This window comes from Phodopus roborovskii, unplaced genomic scaffold (genome assembly GCF_943737965.1).
Source record: "Phodopus roborovskii unplaced genomic scaffold, PHOROB, whole genome shotgun sequence".
Taxonomy (NCBI): Eukaryota; Metazoa; Chordata; class Mammalia; order Rodentia; family Cricetidae; genus Phodopus; species Phodopus roborovskii.
This window is the reverse complement of record NW_026126415.1, coordinates 4111811-4130981: the sequence shown is the minus strand read 5'-3', so window position 1 is coordinate 4130981 and position 19171 is coordinate 4111811. Positions and strand designations below refer to the sequence as shown.

Sequence of the window (19171 nt, the reverse complement as noted above, 5' to 3'; positions counted from 1 at the left end):
GTAGACCTCTCAGCATCTCTGAAGTCAGTTACACATGTTGTATGTGAGTGTAGACCTCTCAGCGTCTCTGAAGTCAGTTACACAATGTTGTTTGTGAGTGTGTAGACCTCTCGGCATCTCTGAAGTCAGTTACACAGTGTTGTATGTGAGTGTAGACCTCTCAGCGTCTCTGAAGTCAGTTACACAATGTTGTTTGTGAGTGTGTAGACCTCTCGGTGTCTCTGAAGTCAGTTACACAGTGTTGTATGTGAGTGTGTAAACCTCTCAGCGTCTCTGAAGTCAGTTACACAATGTTGTATGTGAGTGTGTTGACCTCTCGGCTTTTCTGGTCAGTTACACAGTGTTGTATGTGAGTGTAGATCTCTCGGCGTCTCTGAAGTCAGTTACATACTGTTGTATGTGAGTGTGTTGATTTCTCGGCTTTTCTGGTGAGTTACACACTGTTGTATGTGAGTGTAGACCTCTCAGTGTCTCTGAAGTCAGTTACACACTGTTGTATGTGAGTGTAGCCCTTGGGTCCAGTGAGACTGTGTGGATCCTGAGCGTTGGTGGTTTGCCTGAGGGAAATAACTATGCTGTCTACACAGCCTCCTTTGCTGACCTTTCTTGCATTGGGAACGCAGTTCTGTATTCAGACAGACGAACCCCAGCCTTCCGTAAAAGGATATCAGACTTCTCTAGATGATTAGGAGAGATCTTTTCTTATCCGTTGACTTTTAACTGTAAAATATGCCGACAGATAATCTATACATCTATTACGTAAACCTACAACATGATGTTTCAAAAACAAACAGGCACACGCCGGGTGATGTTTCACTTTACAAATCAAAACTTTTGTCAATAATACCAAAATACAAATTTGTGTTTTCTAGTAAATCTTGGTGTTTTGTTTTTAAGGTGTTGATTTTGTTAGCAGCACGTAAAAATTATACAGTGTTGGGACAGCAGGTGGTAAATCTACACAAGTTCAAAACATCTATTTCTTCAGTGTCACATCTCTGTGATGAAAATATTCAAACTTAGCTTTTTGAAATACACAGACAGAACCCTTACCTGTGATCATGGTGTTGAGCTACAGTATACAAAACTTCCAATTCCAACCTTTTGTAAGTTACTACTCATTGCTCTCCACCCTCTCTACATCCTCTGATCACCATGGTCGTCCACAATACCAGTGCGTTTAGTTTGTGCGCAGGAGCAGGGTAACCTTTTTAGACCCTGCACAGAAATTGAACATGTGGGTTGTGGGGCCTTTTATTCCCTGCTTGGCCTCCATCCCTTTGTGAATGTGACCCACAGTCTAACCCATGACTTTGTGAATGGCAGGGTTCCGATACTTTACGGAATTGTATGCCATCTGCCCTTGCCCCCGGCTTCATTGTCTTGGTTTCTTGCAGATGAAGCTCAGGCTGGCCCCTCCAGTTATCAGTCAGCCTCCTGAGTGCTGAATGGCTGGTCTGCACTACCGCTCCAGCCCACGGAGTCATGTCTGACGGCCCTTAGTTGTTTCTGTCTCACGTCTATCTTAAATAGTGTTGCAGCAGACATGAGTGGGCAGAAGCCTCTTCTCTACAGATTTCATTTGTTTGGATAAATATTTACAGGTAGGCTTGCTAGACCACCTGCTAGTTCTATTTCAATAGTCTGAGGAAGATATGTTCTGTTTCTCATAATGGCTGTCCTGTCTGTCTGTCTATCTATCATCTATATATCATCTATCTGTCTATCTATCATCTATATATCACCTGTCTGTCTATCTATTTAATCTTCTGTCTAACTATCATCTATCATCTATCTGTATATCATCTATCTGTCTGTTTGTCCATCTATCATCTATCTGTCTACCTACCTTTTTTTTTTTTTAATTTTGGTATGTATGAGTCACACAGTTTTGTGGACTCAGTTTTCTTCTTCCAATTTTATGTGGGTTCTGGGGTTGTCAGGCTTCATGACGAGCATTTTTCGGTGTTGAACCATCTCACTGGTCCCCATAATGGCTGCCTTAACTTACCTCAAAACCATGGGTCCCTTCTGTGCACATTCCAGTCCTTACTCCTTGTCTTCTATCTTTAGATACGGGCCAAAAAGCTGGCTGAAAATATTGACATATACCCCAGTTAACTGTGGTCAGAATATAAACAATAAGTGCTGTACTTGTCAGAATATCAGCTTTTAGAACTTGTAAGGATCTTGAAGGACTAGTTACTCTTCCAAATCCATAAACTTGATTTAGTAAGAGCCCGTCAGATCCTCCGCCCTAATGCAGTGGTTCAGTTCCTGGATCAGGATGCAGCCCACGTCTTTTCCCTTTCAGTGTAATGAATTTTCATTTTCATCATATGCCAGCCTTTATTGAGTAATGTTGTAAGGGAAAAATACTTTAAAATCTTCTGTGTCCGCTTCCTTTTCACTGGTGCGGGCAGTCTTATGTGATGTCTGGGCTTGCCCATCCTTCAGACCTCTAGAGTTGCCCCACTTTTTCTGACACTGCACCAAGGTAACTTTGTTCAGATATGAATTATGCATGGTTGCATTCGAAGTAGGGGGAGCTGCTCTTTTAGCTGCTCAGTGTTGAGTCTGGATGCAGCATCAGGTAATTAACCCTTACCACTGAGGAATCTGCGTCTCTAAAGCTAAATTTAGATTTAGGGATGCTTCTTAGCACGTTATTGTATGCAGTGTTCTCTCTCAAAGATTCACAGGGGGGCATCCTCAAATGTCTGTTCCAGAACTGGGGGGGGGGGGGAGCTTCTCCAGTGAAACTGGTTTTATTTATATTTATTTTTCAGTTAGGCCCTGTCTCTTGGACGACCGTGACTTGCCCATCGTGGAGAGGAGATTGGGGGCTCCTCTGCATGATGTCACCTTGGCGTCGTTTATTGTTTTCTTTTTCCTTTCCCTGCTTTCTTTTCATTTATGATGTGTCTTTCACATCACGCATCTCCATCCCTGAATTTCTTGTTCTCTGCGTATCCGCCCTCGGCCCTTGTAACATATTCCCTCCGCCGCCCCCCCCCCCGCCCCTGCAGAAAAACTTAAGAGAAAAAAGAAAAACAGGGGGAAAGGATCTGTAGTGTGACCCAGTGGGTCGCATATTAAACCCTTTTGTCCGTGTATCTTTACTTGCGTGTGTTCACTGCAGAGTTACTGGTCTGGCTCAAGGCTTCTGTTTGTTTTCTGCTACGCTACCGATGCTGGGCCCTCACTGGGCCTTCTCTTGGTTGCCCTGTGTTGTGGAGACCCTGAAGCTTTGGGTCTGCAGGAACCGGCCCCTTTACATGCTCCAGCAGAGCACAGATAGGGTGGATATGGAGGAGGGCCAACCCATAACACTGGTTCTGGGCTTGGATAGGTGCAGGGGTGGTCGGCCCCACAGTTCTCCCTTGTCCTGACCACCGGGGTGAGCAATAGGCAGGGCATCGAGGGACTTGGGTGGGGGTGGGGGTGGGGGAGGGACATCTTTCTTCCATCCATGCCGCCACATGACAGGTAAGTAATGGGGACAGCTCACCCAAGCTCACAATATCTGTGCTTGCTCACCCAAGCCTCTGCCGAAGGCGGCGTTGGCTCAATTGTGCTGCCCAAGCAAGGTACAGGGTCTGCTCTTCCGAGTGTGGCAGCTGGCGGCAGACGGGGCAGCTCTCCTGCCCTCCTGAGCTCAGGGCAGCTCTCCCACCTGCCTCTGCCATAATGGGCAGGAGCGTGTTGGGGGAGGGGTTCATCTCTGCCTCACCCACGCTGCCCCGCGACAGACGAAGGATGGGGAGAGGTCTCACATGCTCGCAACTTAGGGGATGGCTCACGCACATCTCTCTCAACACTTGCTATGATGTAACTTGTCGTAGAAAAGCCACGGCAATTTCTTACATTCTGGCTTCCTTAATATGAAAACCCTTGCACAACCCTGACATAGCATTTCACTCACGGCCGTGTTATTTTCCCTTGGTAATGTGTTGTCTTTGCAATAAATACCCAAGTATCGGTGGGCACAGTATTGACTGGTGTGGTGGCTCACACCTTTACCCCCAGATTCCCAGTCCCAGGAAGACAGAGGCTGGGAGTTTTGAGGCCAGCTTGGTTTTTGCAGCAAGTTCCAAGCCAGAGCTAGTAGTAAGACGCGGTTTCAAAGCAAAACAGTCTCAGCCAGCAGGCTAGCTCCCCAAGCAAGTAAACAACATGCAGATGACACCCGGACTGCGCTAACTAACAGAGCCTTTGGTTTGACAGGATCATGCAGACCTTCGTTACTCAGCAGTGGAAACAGAGCAAAGAGAAATCCAGTTGCCTGCACGGTAAGAAGCTGTCAGAGAAGAAGGTGAAGTCTCCTCTGCATTTGTTTTCTACCTTGCGCAGGTTGGTAACAGGCATCTTCATCCTTGTCTCAGTGCTCAGCCCAGGGTCCCACGATGCCCGGGTCCAAAGGATCCTTTCTTGCCTAGGTGTCTGTTTTCTTTATGACTTCCGACAAAAGACTAAGTTACAAGCGTTCCACCAAAACGTAGATGTGCTTACTTATTTCCTCAGTCAATATTGGTAAAGTTTACTAAAGTTAGATTTTGTTTTCTCACGGGACAAAGAGAATCCTGCAAAAATCAGTTCTTTGTGGGGTTCTGGGATGGGTTGGAGGGAGAAACCATGCTGGGGTCTTCTTGTGTTTGTGAGACCTGGCTTCATTCCTGGGACCCATTCTCACCATTCTTTGGTCTGGGTCCTAACAGGGAGGCTGCTGGTGAGGTAGCAGCATATGTACCTTGGTTAAGTGGTGACACTGGCGTTAGTTAGGTCCAGTTTCCCCCCTGTGTTAATTGTCGCTCGTCTCCAAGGTCGCCCAGCTATCCACCCCCTGGTTGTGGCAAAAGCAAATCCAAACTGAAATCTGAACAAGATGGCATCTCCAAAACGCACAAGTTGCTGCGCAGGACTTGCTCCAGCACCGTCAAGGCTGACGACGTGTGCGCCAAGTCGCACAGGACATTTGGGCGCTCACTGTCCAGCGACCCCAGGGCGGAGCAGGCGATGTCCACCATCAAATCGCACAAACTCTTGGGCCGGCCCTGTCCGGCTGCGGGCAAGCAGGAGGACTGCCTCACGCTCAAGTCGCATAAGTTATTGACTCGCTCTTGTTCTGGAGACCCGCGCTGTGAGCACAACACCAACTTGAAGCCCCACAAACTGCTAAGCAGGTCTTACTCCAGTAATCTCAGAATGGAAGAGTTATATGGGCTGAAAAATCACAAATTGCTCAGCAAGTCTTACTCCGGCGCCCCCAAGTCATCGAAAAACGAGCATTTCAAGGAACCCAACGCAGAGGGCAGGAGGCTCTCGCTTACCTCAGGGCTTATCGGTATTTTAACACCATCATCGTCTTCTTGCCAGCCTCCTGTGCGTAAACATTTTCATCTTGCCTTCTTAAATGTAGCCAAGGGTCAGGAAATTTGTATGCATCTTTTTTTTTTTTTTTTTTTAAGAATTGGGAAAGGAAAGGCGCAAGGTCCATTTTATTTGTTTTGTTTTTAAACTTGCAGTGGGTGTTTTGTTTTGTTCTATTTTTGTTTTTGTTTTTGCGAGTAATTTACAACTGGCGCATAACAGTTAGGGTTGGTTCTGGGGGGGTGTGGAAATGTAATTACTAATTTGCTGTCTGGTTTGTATTCGTACCACTGAATTCTACTAAATTTTACTAAATACGAATTCAGTTAGATCTACAAAGGTTTTAATCTTTATTGAGTAGGTTATTTAATCTTTCACCACATGAGTAGCGGAGGACCACACTTGACTTATAACCAAGAATAATATTTCAGTTACATACTAGAGGGTTTGTGTGTGTGTGAACATCATGGTTAGTGATGATGTCTAAGAGCCTGACATGAAGATTTTCTTGATATCTGTTTTATGCTAGATCAGTTTCTTTTTTTGGGGGGGGTTGTCTGTGATTGGTATCAACTGTGAATCAGCCCTACACAAAATTTTACCTCCCTAGGGATTACAGCCAACTTCAGACAGACTTAAACTACACATGTAGTTTGCTGTTTTATACATCCATGTTGTGAGTGTCAGTTTAAAGATTCGTATGACTCAGCCATATGCAAGTTGACAAAAAACAAAACAAAAACCAAGAGGCTGAATTTAGGAAGTCATTCTTCCATAGATTTCCCCCTACAATTGAACACTACTGTAAAATTATAGTTGGTGGAGGGAAAACTTGACAGTCTTTATTATTTAATATGATGTCAATCAATCCCATAAAGGAATGTTTCCCATAATAGTTTCACCCCAGAAGGATAACTTCAGACAGTTTGTGGAAGAAAACAGATTATTTCCCATGTACTTATAGTCCACTAAGAGATTTAGTACTGGTCCCTTTGCTAGCTGCCATCTAATTTTCCTTGGAAGAATCATTGCAGCTGGTAAGATGTGGATATTTTAATGATGACATGGGCATTTTTTGATCAGTAATATAATAAACTTTCTCTTCATGTAATGATGACAGGTATTTCTGCTAAAAGTTGAGAAATTAAGAATGTTACTTTAGGCAAATACTGCAGATTATGCGAATATGGCAAAAATCGGCCCATAACGAAATTCAGTATTTTAATATCACGATAGCTGAAAATACATGGTCTTCTGCATTCATTTGTAAAAAAGTGGAAAAGCTATAAGTTCTGTATTCTCCCCCAATGAAAAGTTACTTTAAAAACAAAACAAAACAAAACAACTTTGCTTTTTATAGACAAATGGTGCAAAATGCATTCCCATCCGAGACCGCGGCTTCCTGGTGCAGGTATGAGTTCAGATCATCCACTGTGGGAACGCCTCACCCTTGCCGGGTTTTCACAGCATCTGGGAACCTCACTGGTACTTCTGTTTGCATCGTTTCCCTTAGACAATTGAGTTTGCTGAGCAGCGGATCCCTGTACTGAATGAATACTGTGTGGTTTGTGACGAGCCACACGTGTTTCAGAATGGCCCCATGCTTAGGGTGAGTACCCACCTATTGATTGAATTCCCGTGTTAACATGCAACATAAGTGTAAGCATCCCAACAAATGCCATTTAAAATAAATATTTCCTAGGACAAACTAATATATACCAAGTGGTATCCTTTGGATGGAACTGCAGTTAGCGTTACTTCTGGAAGCATCCGTGTTTCCCACTAAGATTGTGTTCCTTATGTTTGTCTTCTGTTTCTATATCTCCATTTCTATATTGGCAGTCCTGTAAACTGTACATTTATGTTTAATAACACATAGATTGTGGAAATAGCTTCCCCGCCCCCCCTCTGTCTCCCTCACTTCCAAATTAAGAGAAACAGAAGTCTGTTTTATTGGTGGTCCTCATGGTCTAAGGTGCAGTTTCCTGATAATCTTTCCGAAGCGTGAACACAGGGTATCTTTCACCTACTAAGATCTTTTAATTTTTTTTTTTTTTTTGCATCTGAATTCTCTATTTCCTTGGATAACCTTTTATGTAAATGAATTGTTTTATTTCATTTGCAGGTGGTTCCTGCTAGTATAAAGTAGTAAAAATGACTTGTGTAGATTACCCTTATATTCTGTAAGTTTGCTGCATTTCTTTGTTAGTTCTATGTAAATGGAGCTCTTCATTGGTCTGGATAATAAATGCTGAGAGATCAGAGAGAAGGAGCAAACCACAGCCACCCCTCACCACCTTAGCATCTCAGCAGACAAGAGAAGGGAGTTCCTGTTTCTCCCTGCGTATATCCTGTTTCCGCCCAGCTACCTCACTTCCTGTCTGTCTGTACAGACCTCCAGACCTTTATGGTTAGCTAGTGGCAAGCTCCATTCTCTGATGCTCAGACAGGCTTTGTCTGTACAAGCAAGACATCACCACAGTTCTAATACGTTGGTTTTGGTGTCTTTAATGACCCTCCATAGAAGATATCTTCGTTTCTTTTTCCTGTTGCTGCAGTACTTAAGGAAGCCTGGTGAGCCAGCTCACTGGTCCACAGATAATCAACGTGTAAGAAGAAGTGAGTTACTTGTGGCTCGTAGATTGGAAGGTCCTAGCTCACCATCAGTTCATTACTTTGACGTATGACGTGGTAGCGAATGAATGACTGCAGGCAAGTGACAGAGCAGAGCCGTACAACCCCTGTCCCAGGGACAAGAGAGAACAGAAGTGGTCTAGACCCCACAGGGCCTCCTAAGCACACACACCGATAACCCAGTAACTCCACTCTAGGCCCCAGCTCTCAAAGCTTCCACTGTCTTCCTGAAGGGAACGCCCTCTTTCAGCACGTGTGTCTTCAAATACAAACTACAGCAATCCGCCTCAAGACAGAGGACTGTTGATGTATGTGTGTGTGTATGTATGTATGTATGTATGTATGTATGTATGAATGCATGTATGTTTGTATGTATGTATGTATGTATGTATGCCCTCATTGCATTGACCTCTTTACTCCTGTTTTTTATTTCCTTCATTTTCCTAACTACTATTGAAAGTGGAAGTACTAACTTCTCTTCTGTTGGGCTGTCCATTCCTAGCTACAGTCCCGTCACCATTTCCCTCATGTGTTTTGGCATATGTATTGTTCGACAAGTGTTTATGCAATTATATTGCATATTCCTGATGTTTTGTATCCGCTGTCTCTATTAGTAGTTTTCTCTTCAAGTCTGTTTTGTCTCATGGTATTGTAGTCTCTACAAGTTCTTCAGTCCCCTCCCACCTCCGGCCTTTCTCCTCCATTCCTACTAACAAGAAAGGGACGTTGACTTCCTGTTTATTTTCTGTATGCGTTATGTCTACCCCTATTCATCTGTTTCTATGACACTAACGTGCTAAACAGCTGTTTTCTAGGATCTCATTTTAATTCCTTTCTTATAACATTTTGACCTGTTTCCATAGTAATATTTAGGATACTGAAATTACCATTTAAATTACAAATCTGGTTTAGATTAATTCCAACTTGATTTTAATAACATGAAAACCTTATTCCTACATATCTTTGAAAAAATATTTATTAGTGTGCATGTTACAATGATATGCGGATGACACGCATGCCATAGCAAATGCGTGGAGATTAGAAGACGACTTTGTGACATCTGTTTTCTTCCTTTCCCCTTCAGTGGGCTGCAGGGTTGAAAATTATCTGGCTTGAAGGAAGTCCTTCACTGGCCAAACTCAAGTTTCACATGCCTGGTCTTCCTCCCTTATGTTAGGATGCACAAAGACACACTACTTCCTGTGCTACTAACATAGATGGGAAATTATTTCTTTATGTAGCTTGCTTTTAAATTACTCAGAAACCGATCCAAATGTGTAAAATAAAAAATTATGTGTTTATGCAGTTTTTGTTTGGTTGGTTTTGGTTTTTGAGACAGGGTTTCTCTGTATTGTTTTAGAGCCTGTCCTGGAACTCGCTCTGTAGACGAGGCTGGCCTTGAACTCACAGAGATCCCTCTGCCTCCTGAGTGCTGGGATCAAAGGCATGAGCCACCAACACCCAGTGTGTGGTATATACAGTTCTTAAGCTTTATTTATTTATTTAATTTTGCCATTTCAGGTCCTTCCCCATGCTCATTATATTTTTGTGCATCCTGTATAAGGCTCTTGGAGTTTCAGCTTGAAATATGTCTTCATTGCTTCCTGAGGGACAATTGCACAAATAGTGACCTCTCAGATTTTGTTTGAGAATGTTTTCGTTTCAGGTTTGATGGCCAGCAGTGCTACTCATAGAATTGTTTGTTAAGTCTTTTCCTTGCTTTGATTTAGATTTCTCACCTCCCTGATACTTTGTGTCATTACATACTTTCAGTGTTCATGGCTTCGAAAGAGAAAGTGTGTGTGTGTGTATGTGTGTGTGTGTGTGTGTGTGTGTGTTCAGCAAGATTCCTTATATGTATGAGCTGTTCACATTGTTTCTTCTGTCATTGCTTTTCATTGATTTTCTGTAGTTTTGCTTTGATCTTTGTTTCTTTTGAGACAAGATCTCTCGCAGTGGCCCAAAGTGGCCTGGAACTTCCTGTGGAATCTAGGATCTTCTGATGTTCGTCCTGTGTTAGCCTCTTAAGTGCGGGGTTTACAGTGTGTGCATCGCCAGGGTTTGCGGTGTTTTGATTAAGGCATGTGTGTATCACTGTGTGTTCATCCTAGTGCAGTTCACTGGGCTTCCGTGAAGTACAGGTTAACAATTTTTCCCCCACAAATTTGCTATTTTGGGAGATGCTTCACTGAATATTCTTTCCACATCTTTTTCTTATCTTTCAGTACTCCATCGTTACTAATGCGTTTGTGTAAGATGGTGTTGAGCAGACCTTTGTTTATTTCCTTCATTACTCTTTTTGTTGCTGAAGTTGCACATCTCAGTTGGCCTATATGCAAATGTCCATGACCTCCTCAAATACAGTTACAGCATCCCTCAGTGAGTTTTATTTCAGTTTTTATAGTTGTCAACCCCAGAATTTATTTCCTTTTTAAAAAGTTCCATCTATTGATTCTTTTGAAATGCTATCTTTATTTAGATAGAGTTTGGTTTGGCTCTTTAATCATTTTGTAAACGCTGTTCAGTCTAGGTATCTGTGATTTTTTTTTTTTTTTCAGGACTCTTTGAATCAATCGCCTTGCTCCTATACCTGAGCCTTACTTTAGCATTTCTTTGCATGCCTTATTCTTTCTTTATTGGAAGATAGATGTCCTGAATATACTAATGAAGCATCTTCTGAATCAGATCTCTGTCCTTTTTAGGATTTATTTCTTGGCAAATTATCATCAAAAGTGCCTTCCCACTTCTTGGCAAGGGCTTATGTTTGTTGAGCATTCCTTTAATACTTAGCCTGGCTGTTTACAGTTTTGGCCTAGCCTGAATTTCCTGTTTGTAATAACAGAAGCAGCTAAAAATGATATTTAATGGCATCTCCTGATTTTTGTTTGTTTGTTTTCTTTTCTCTTCCTCCACATCCTTCTCCTTGTTCTCCTCTTCACCACCCCCTTTTCCCTCTACATTAAATATGTGGCCAGCCAGAATTTCTGTTTCGTTCAAACTGGCTTCAAACTTGTGGCAAACTTCCTGCCTGAGCTTCTATAATTCTGAGAATTTTTGTCACAAGCCACCATGACCGGCTACACATTTTTCTTGAGCACAGTGAGTCCCGGCCAAGTCTGTGGCCTTCTGTGTTCCCGCGCATGCATAGAAAGAAGCCCTTCAGAGTCCTCACACTTCTTGTCCTTTCTAGTCTTCCCTCCAAAGCAGTTTTTTTTTTTTTTGTTTTGTTTTGTTTTAGTTTGTTGTTTGCCTCGGTTGTTACTTCCTGTCCCAGTAATGACCAAAACACAGACTAATGTTCCTTCCCAATCCTGGCAGTGAGATTTAGTCCTGGCTGAGTTTCAGGTCAGGCAGGAACAGACAGTTGTTCTGAGCTTGACTTCAGAGAGCCATCGGATTGGTTCCACAGTAGCCCTTAGGGAATTGAATGCCTTGCATTCTGCTTCAAGTTTTAGGGGCCAAGGCTTAACTGTTTGTTTGGAATAACTGAGCTGGTTAAGACCATTTTTTTGCTAGTTTTTGTTTGTTTGTTTTCTTTTTCCTTTTTTAAGTTTTTATAGGGAAATGAAAGGTTGGGTTTTCGTTAAGCCATTTTTGTTGGTATCGGCTCTCATTTCAGTGTTTGAAAAAATATGCATTCTACTCTGCCTAGGTAGTAAAATCCAAGTTTTAGTTTGAGGAACAGTAAAATGTAGTTAAATATGAAAGTGACGATTGACCTAAAGTGTGTTCTGAATATTTATTGAGGAGGGGAGGTCACTTCCCGCTGTGGACCAGGTACTGTGTGTGGATAGTTTGCTTACCGAATCCTTACTTGATGTTCTCAAAATGCTAGCCATTTACAACTGTGGGTCAAATAAGTTTTTTTTTGTGTGTGTGTGGGGGGGGGGGAGGATTTTACAGGGATTAAATAATTTGTAAACACCATTCAGATATCGTGTCTGGATGGCAAATTCAACACCATTCAGATAGTGTGTCTAGATTCAGAGTTCGACAGCATTCAGATTGTGTGTCTAGATGCTGAGCTTTGGACCTGGTTCTGTCCGACTTCTGCACCCTCCACCTTAAATGTTAATTAAAGGGCTGGTACGTTTACGGTGTGAGGGCAGATTCTGTTTCCCTTTTTAAGGAGAACAAAACAAGATCATCTTGTTCTTCAGAATATGTTTACAAAAGATAAACCACACAGCCTGAGCGATGTTATCGGAGGTTTTTTAATATCTCAAGATTCACATGGATAAATAACCATTCTGTTTGCATAATTGTCAGATCTTAACGGTTGATTTATTTCATTTCATTCAAGAGAAATAGATGAAAAATTATTCTTTGGGCCCATATACTATTTTTTTTTTTGAAAGTCTACTTTTATTCTACTCCCAGAATAAAATATCTCTCTCGAAGGCAGCATTATTTGTTAAATTGTTAAGTGATTTAAAAGAAAAGCATCCACTTGATGGAATGGCGTCTCTACAAACACCTCTTAGAAGCTCAGCCCTGCTAGTGTTCTTGCTTTGACCTTGCGCTTACCCACAGCATTGCTGTCTTCACTGCGTAAAACCACAGGGATTCACCAATATCAGGCACCCCTTATTATTTTTAAATGTGTACCAAGCACGCTGTGTAGATTGTCAGCATTCCATCCTCATGGTGACTCTGTGAGGTGTTATTATCCGCACTCTACAGGTGAGGTGGGAAACGTTTTGTTCAGTGTTCCCCTGCTGGTAAGCCATGAAGGCAGGACTCCAGCCAGGAGGGGGCACCAGGCAGACTCTCAGCTTGCACCTTCAAAGAGCCACCTTCACATCCTTGAGATTTACTGCACATGTGGCTGGCAGTCCACTCTTTGTGGTTTAACTGTTGGCAGGTCATTCCCATAAGTAGCGGGTATACCGGTGTCTCTAAGTATTCTTTCTGCCTTATTCCAAATTTTGTTTGCTTCTGTTTCTGCATCAGTGAAGCTTAAAGAGAAAAAAAAATCTCCCATATAAATATTTTCTATAGATAATTATTAGATAGTTTAATGTTGCTGTGACACAGCCTAAGGAAATCAAACAGGTGTCTTTGGCTTTTAAAATAGTGATATAAATGACATGAAATCAGATGAAGAAATTAAAATAGAAGAAACTCGTCCTGTTTGAAGATGGATAAGCAGAAAACCATTTTTTAATTCCATTAACAGATATTTTTCCTAATTTAGGCATTCTTACTAATTTTTTTCCCTGTATCTCTATTGTATTCACAGTGCTGTATATTTTGCTGTAAATTTAAGAGTTATATATAATTTCTTATGGAATTTTAAGCAGTGATTCACTGACTGCAGGTTCAGCCATATGACATATTTTCAGCTGTGCTAAATCCCTAAATGGGTGCATTTTTTTTTTTAACACAGCTGATAGTTTGAGGGACTAAACATCACTTGGTTTTTGTGAAATCCTGAGCCTAAGGTCTCTGTCTTTCCTGCATAGATTAGTTCTCATATTTACCGGAAGTCTGGTTTTCTGAAGATGTTGTAAATGTCCTTTCCACTCCGCTCTTGAAGTCCTAAAGTGTTACTCCTACTTGCCCCCTTTCAGCACTGAAAGTGCTGTCTGTTCACAGTGCTGTGTGTGCTCCTGCTTACTCTTTATCTGTTTACGACGTCTCTAAATGACACTTCCAGGGCAGTCCCAACAGAGCAGGTGAATCTGTAAAACAGCTCTCATTTACATCAAAGCATGCATGCAATATGGTGGATTGTTACCCGAAAACCAATCCCCACCCTCCTGAATACATCTGTCCGCGCGACATGCACTGGAGTGTCAGTGTAGTTTTAGAGATGCCTTCACGGGTTATAGAAAGCAGGAAAGTGAGGGCTTGGTACCGAAAAGCCTCTACACCCCGAGTGCCTTCAACTTTCATCTTTGCTGTTGTCTTTCTTGACCCTTGTTGGGAGCTGTTGACCTCTGCAAAAAAGCAAACAAACTCCAAAACCGTACGTCTATGTGAGCTACCATTGCTATACTCACCAGGACAGGCTGTCATCCTGCGTCCCTGGTTAAGAGACACATTGCCCGTTTTCCACGTCGTGTCAGCTGCGATGAGGTAAAACATCATAGAGCAGCAGTATGAGGCAGAAGAGGAAGCAGAGAAGCGGAGGGAGAGGCTGAGTGTGATGGACTTGTCACTCAGAGGCAAGGCCGCAGAGACCTTCTCGTCTCAATCCGACACCATTGCCACTTTCCAGCGTTTCTCAGCAGTCACCAATCGCTCGGTGGATGAATCCTTAGATCTGGCTACATTCCCTTCATCTACTCCTCACGCCCCCCACTCCTGAACACCGCGCTGGGGAACAAGCCATTCAGCAACCACAGCGTGGCCTGCAAGAACACCTGGTCCCTGTGTCATTTCTGTTTCTGTTCATGGAGACTGAACGTCTGTCTCAACTACAAATCACTCAGGGCCTCTAACGTTTATCCTCATTTTTCAACACTATTTTAAGTCAAGAATTTACATTTAAGCTGGTTTTTTTTCTCTTTTAAATCAGAAATACTTAAGCAATAATTTAACATTTTGATCAACCAGATGTATAGAAAGCTACATGACATACTATAATCTTCATTAAAACCTTTAGTGCTTTTTTTTTAGTTAGTACTTTTGTGCATTGATATAAAGCTGTGATGGGATCAGCTGAAGTAATTAATTTATTTTTTAGCACTTAAATAAACTCTTCATTTCTAAATGAAAATGTTTAGAAATCTTGTCTAACTTTTTTTTTTATCAACTCATGGAGTTGGGTGTTATTTTTATTCCCATTTTATGGATCTGAAAACAGCTGCATATAAACTACAGGGTCAACAAGATCCAGTTGTGTGTTTTGTATGTTGGACTCCCATGAAATATTTAGTCTGAACAAAAAGATCATAGCCAAAGTGTTTGAAAACCATTCCCAACACCATACTTTACTCTTTACATAAATGTATAGGAAAGTCTTCTAAGTTGTAGCATTTCTGTTCTCAGTAAAGGGTAATTTAAATTCATTGAAAACACATTTTTCCTAAAATACAGTTCGGTTCTAAAATGTTCTCTGAGGCTTAGAAACAGTTTTTGAAATATGTTTTTATTGCTCGCAGTTAAATTTCTTTGATTCAAAAAATTTAAACTTATTCATCTTAGCTGAAAAGGTCTACAACATGTCATATTTTGAGGACACATAGAAAAGTTTTTCATGCCTTTAAGTTGGTAAATAATGCATTTCATGTAGTAAACATGTGTGTGTTGGCAATAGAGGGACTTGCCATGGCCTTATAGTCTAAATTTTAGGGACTTGATTGCGCCAAGACAACAAAAGATTATTAAATCTTAAGGGAATATATTAAAACAAAAGAAGGAGAGAATTAATAATGACAGACTAGATTGCATGATTCCCATGAAAGCATGTGAAATAAACTCATTATTACACCTAATACACTTTAATAGATGTTCAGTGGCTCTGTGCAGTTTAGAATTGAAACTGGAGTTTTCTGTGTAACTGTCAGTCATGACAGTTTTTTGTGAAGAGTACACAGGAGTAACTTCCGAGTGGGAAAATGCTAGTCTACCGTGTAACCCCTGTCATGGTGCCATTGAGGAATGGTTCTGTTTCTTTTCCTGGAGTGTGATGCCCTTTCTGTGAGCAGAGAACTCTGATTTTTTTTTTTTCATTCATTCGTTCTTCTAGAATTCTCATGAGTGTACGTAATGTACTTTGATCATATCAATCCCATACTCCCCGTCAAACTCCTCCCAATGATACCCCTGAACCTCTCTCCCAATTTCATGTCATCTTTCCACAGCCCCCTAAGATCACTCAGCGCTGTTCATATATGTATGTCTGTATGTAGAGCCTTTCACTAGGGTATGGGCAGCCTACAAGAGGCCACCTCCCTGAAGAATGGTTACTCTCAGTGTCCTGGCTATCTTCAGCTCTTAACGTACCTTGGCTGGGGTTGGGACGTCTTGGCACAGTCCTCTATCCATGCTGGAACTAACTGGTTCCATCTTGTTTAGCAGGTCTTGTATGGGCATCTACAGCTGCTGTTAGTTCATGAGTGTAATGGCTCTGTCGTGTCCCGAAAACACTTGCTTAGCAACCCTCATCAACCTCTGGCTCTTAAAATCCTCTGCCCTCAGGAGTGCAAGAGCCAAAGGGGATGGAGGACACCAAGAAAACAAGGCCCTCCAAGTCCACGTGAGCTAAGCTCATGTGAAATCAGAGACTGAGGCAGCATGCACAGGCCCTGCACAGGTCTGAATCAGGTCCTCCGTGTATATATCATGGCTTCCAGTTTAGTGTTCTCACGTGACTCCCGAGTGTGTGAATAAGTAGGTATCTGATTCTTGTGCCTTCTTCTGTTTGTTTGTCTTTGTCAACTCTAGTGTATTCGTTTTTATTCCTTAGGTGCCTGTTTGTTTTCTATTCAGAGGCAGAAAGGGGTGTGTCTTCATGAGATGGGAAGCAACAAGAAACTTGGAGGAGCAGAGGGAAGGGACACTGTAGTTAGGATATATTACGGGAGGAAAAGTCTGTTTCAATAAAATGAAAAAAACAAAGAAGAAGAAAAGTCTTTCTGTTGTCTTCTAGAATGTCTACTGAGCTATTGGGAGAACACAGCACAGAGGTCCCACTTGGGGGCAGCCACTCCATAGTTATTCATTCTCTTCCCTCTGACCACGTGCGAGAGACAGAGACAGAGAGAGAGAGAGAGAGAGAGAGAGAGAGAGAGAGAGAGAGAGAGAGAGAGAGAGAGAGACCTAATTTCATTACCTTATGTAATTTGAGAATTTTCTTTTAGGACCATCTTGTATTGACAATTTGAATTTGCAAATATATTACAGATGAAGAAGAGGATATTACTGTACAAAACAGATATGAAGATGTAGAAATATTTACCCAAAAGATGAATGTTTTTGTATCTTCCATTTTGAAGTGTTTTTACACTTCACTAACACTTACTTAGTGTGGTGTTATTACGGTAACCGATTAATAACAACACTTACTGTCTAGTTGCTACATTCCCAAAATCAGATATAAGTTCTTGTAAGAATGTAATTATGCTTTTACTTGTAAATCTTCAGAATGATAGGAAGTTGTTTCATTTTTGTTTCCAGAAAATGTATTTCCTAGCTTTCCTGATTCCCATCTTCTGGCTGAGGAAGTACTGGGTTTCCAGAAATGAGCTTTACACAATCAAGTATGGAGAGAGTGGTTACTTTTAGACAAGCATGCAGAAAGAAGCGAACGTTCCATAAATCAGTTGTGTCATAGTTTTGTTCATTAGAATATGGATTTTTTGTTTGAGAAGCCTGGGCACTTGGTGAATCTATGGGATTCAGATCTTTACAGGTGCAGGACTAGGAGAGCAAATGCAGAAGAAAGCGTTGTTATGAGTAGCTTTCCTGCCAGCCTGGTCCCACAGCTGCGCCAGCCACAAATAACACACAGAGACGTTGCATTAGATATAAAGCTGTTGGCCTGTTACTGGCATTCCTTATTGGCTAGCTCTGTCTGAAATATTAACCCATTTCTATCAATAAGTATTTCCATGTGGTCTCATCTTACTGGAGAGAGAGTCGGGACCTCTGCTCTCTTGGTCCTATATGTTCTCTCCTCCTACCTCTTCCTGAATCCTCCTTGTCTCCTAGTCCTGTCTGTTTTGCTTTCCTATTGGCCAACAAGGGCTTTATTCATTAACCAATAAGAGAAACATATTTACAGAATGACATCTCCCATCACACTGTGCAAACCATTTCAGTGGGTGAAATTACCAAAATTCATGCTAGACAAAGTCGGAACTGCTCACGAATTCCTAGGATTGTCACTGATGAGGCACAGACATGTGCAGTTTTTCCGTTCCTGAAACAGAGTCAGACTTGAGCTGTTAGGACCAACAAAAGAAGTCCAACAAATAAATCCCTTTGTCTTCTTAGATCGTCCCCTTCCGTGATTCTGCCAGAAACTGATGCGTCAGGCTTCTTAGCCACAAAGCCACACATAAGGGCTCCTTCTGAACTCAAAGGATGTTCAGAACGGAGCCGTTCTTTCCCACTGGCTAAGCAACAGACCGAGGCATCCCCTAGAAGCAGCTAGCCCAGGAGCAGTGGCACCAACAAATGCTTTTTGTCTGTAGGGCAGAGGCACAGTGTTAGGCTTCATCAGCTACCTAATGCAATGTAACTGGGGAGATAAGATAAATCAAGGGGATGACACTATATTAGATTTGAAAGATGAGAGCTCCTCCAAAGTCATTGCAGAGTGTATATTTCAGCGCTGCTAACCTCAGGAGGTTGTTGTAGTCGAAAGTCCGTGCAACAAAACCAGTCTCTTAAGTGTTAGGTAGCAAGTAAGTAGAGTCCTGCTTATTTCTCTTAAATAAATTTCCTAAGGAGAAGTGAGATTCGCCCATTACATCCTTTTCAATGTAGTTTTTGTGTATAGCTTCATTATATGCCCAGGTGGGGATATATATATATATATATATTTAAAATGAATACATCTAATGTGCATCATATATTGGCTCAAGAGATTTATTTTTACTGCTTAATTTTCTCTTTATTGATTGCTAAATTGTTCTGAATGGAAATGTCTGCAACTTGCTTGGAACAGATCATTTATCATTATAGTTGGTGAGATTCTCGTTACCTCAATGTAAGAATTTGGTTATCATTAAGTACCACGATGCGGTTTTCCTTCCCTTGAACACTCGAAGCCTCAGTGCTGTCCATTCATTGTGTAGAATAACTTCCCGCTTACGAATTGAAAGGTGGAGAAACATACTGCAACTGACTCCTGTTCTTTTGTAGCCCACGGTGTGTGAGAGAGAGCTGTGTGTATTTGCTTTCCAAACCCTGGGGGTGATGAATGAAGCTGCTGACGATATAGCTACTGGAGCTCAGGTATTCGTGCTAACTGGGTCTTGTTTTGATTTGAAAAATTTGTTACAGTCTACTGCTGTTTTCTCTGAGCTGTTCTTCAGGGGAGAATTCTTGCTTCTTGCTAAAAGCAACATGACACTTGATTTTTTTTTCTTTTAAATCTGTGCTTTGTCTTTTTGCAGTGGTCTGGGGGGAGAAATTAAACAATTTCCTTTTAAAAATAAGTGTCTTGCATGGTAAATGGTGCAGAAAACCCTGTTTTTTATGTTTGTTTTAT

At 41.8% G+C, this 19171-nt stretch overlaps 1 protein-coding gene across 3 annotated transcripts in view; it reads left to right on the top strand.

Annotated features, from left to right (window-relative positions):
• The window catches only part of Parp8 (poly(ADP-ribose) polymerase family member 8), a 161690-nt gene that overhangs the window by 118525 nt on the left and 23994 nt on the right, over window positions 1–19171 (top strand). For 2 of the 3 annotated variants that reach the window (XM_051183085.1, XM_051183084.1), the window contains exons 12-16: window positions 4228–4353; window positions 4824–5382; window positions 6731–6781; window positions 6884–6979; window positions 18823–18915. In XM_051183085.1, coding sequence (XP_051039042.1) covers window positions 4228–4353; window positions 4824–5382; window positions 6731–6781; window positions 6884–6979; window positions 18823–18915 — 925 coding nt within the window. The remainder of the gene's footprint in view (window positions 1–4227; window positions 4354–4823; window positions 5383–6730; window positions 6782–6883; window positions 6980–18822; window positions 18916–19171) is intronic. The other variant, XM_051183087.1, reaches the window with a different exon arrangement.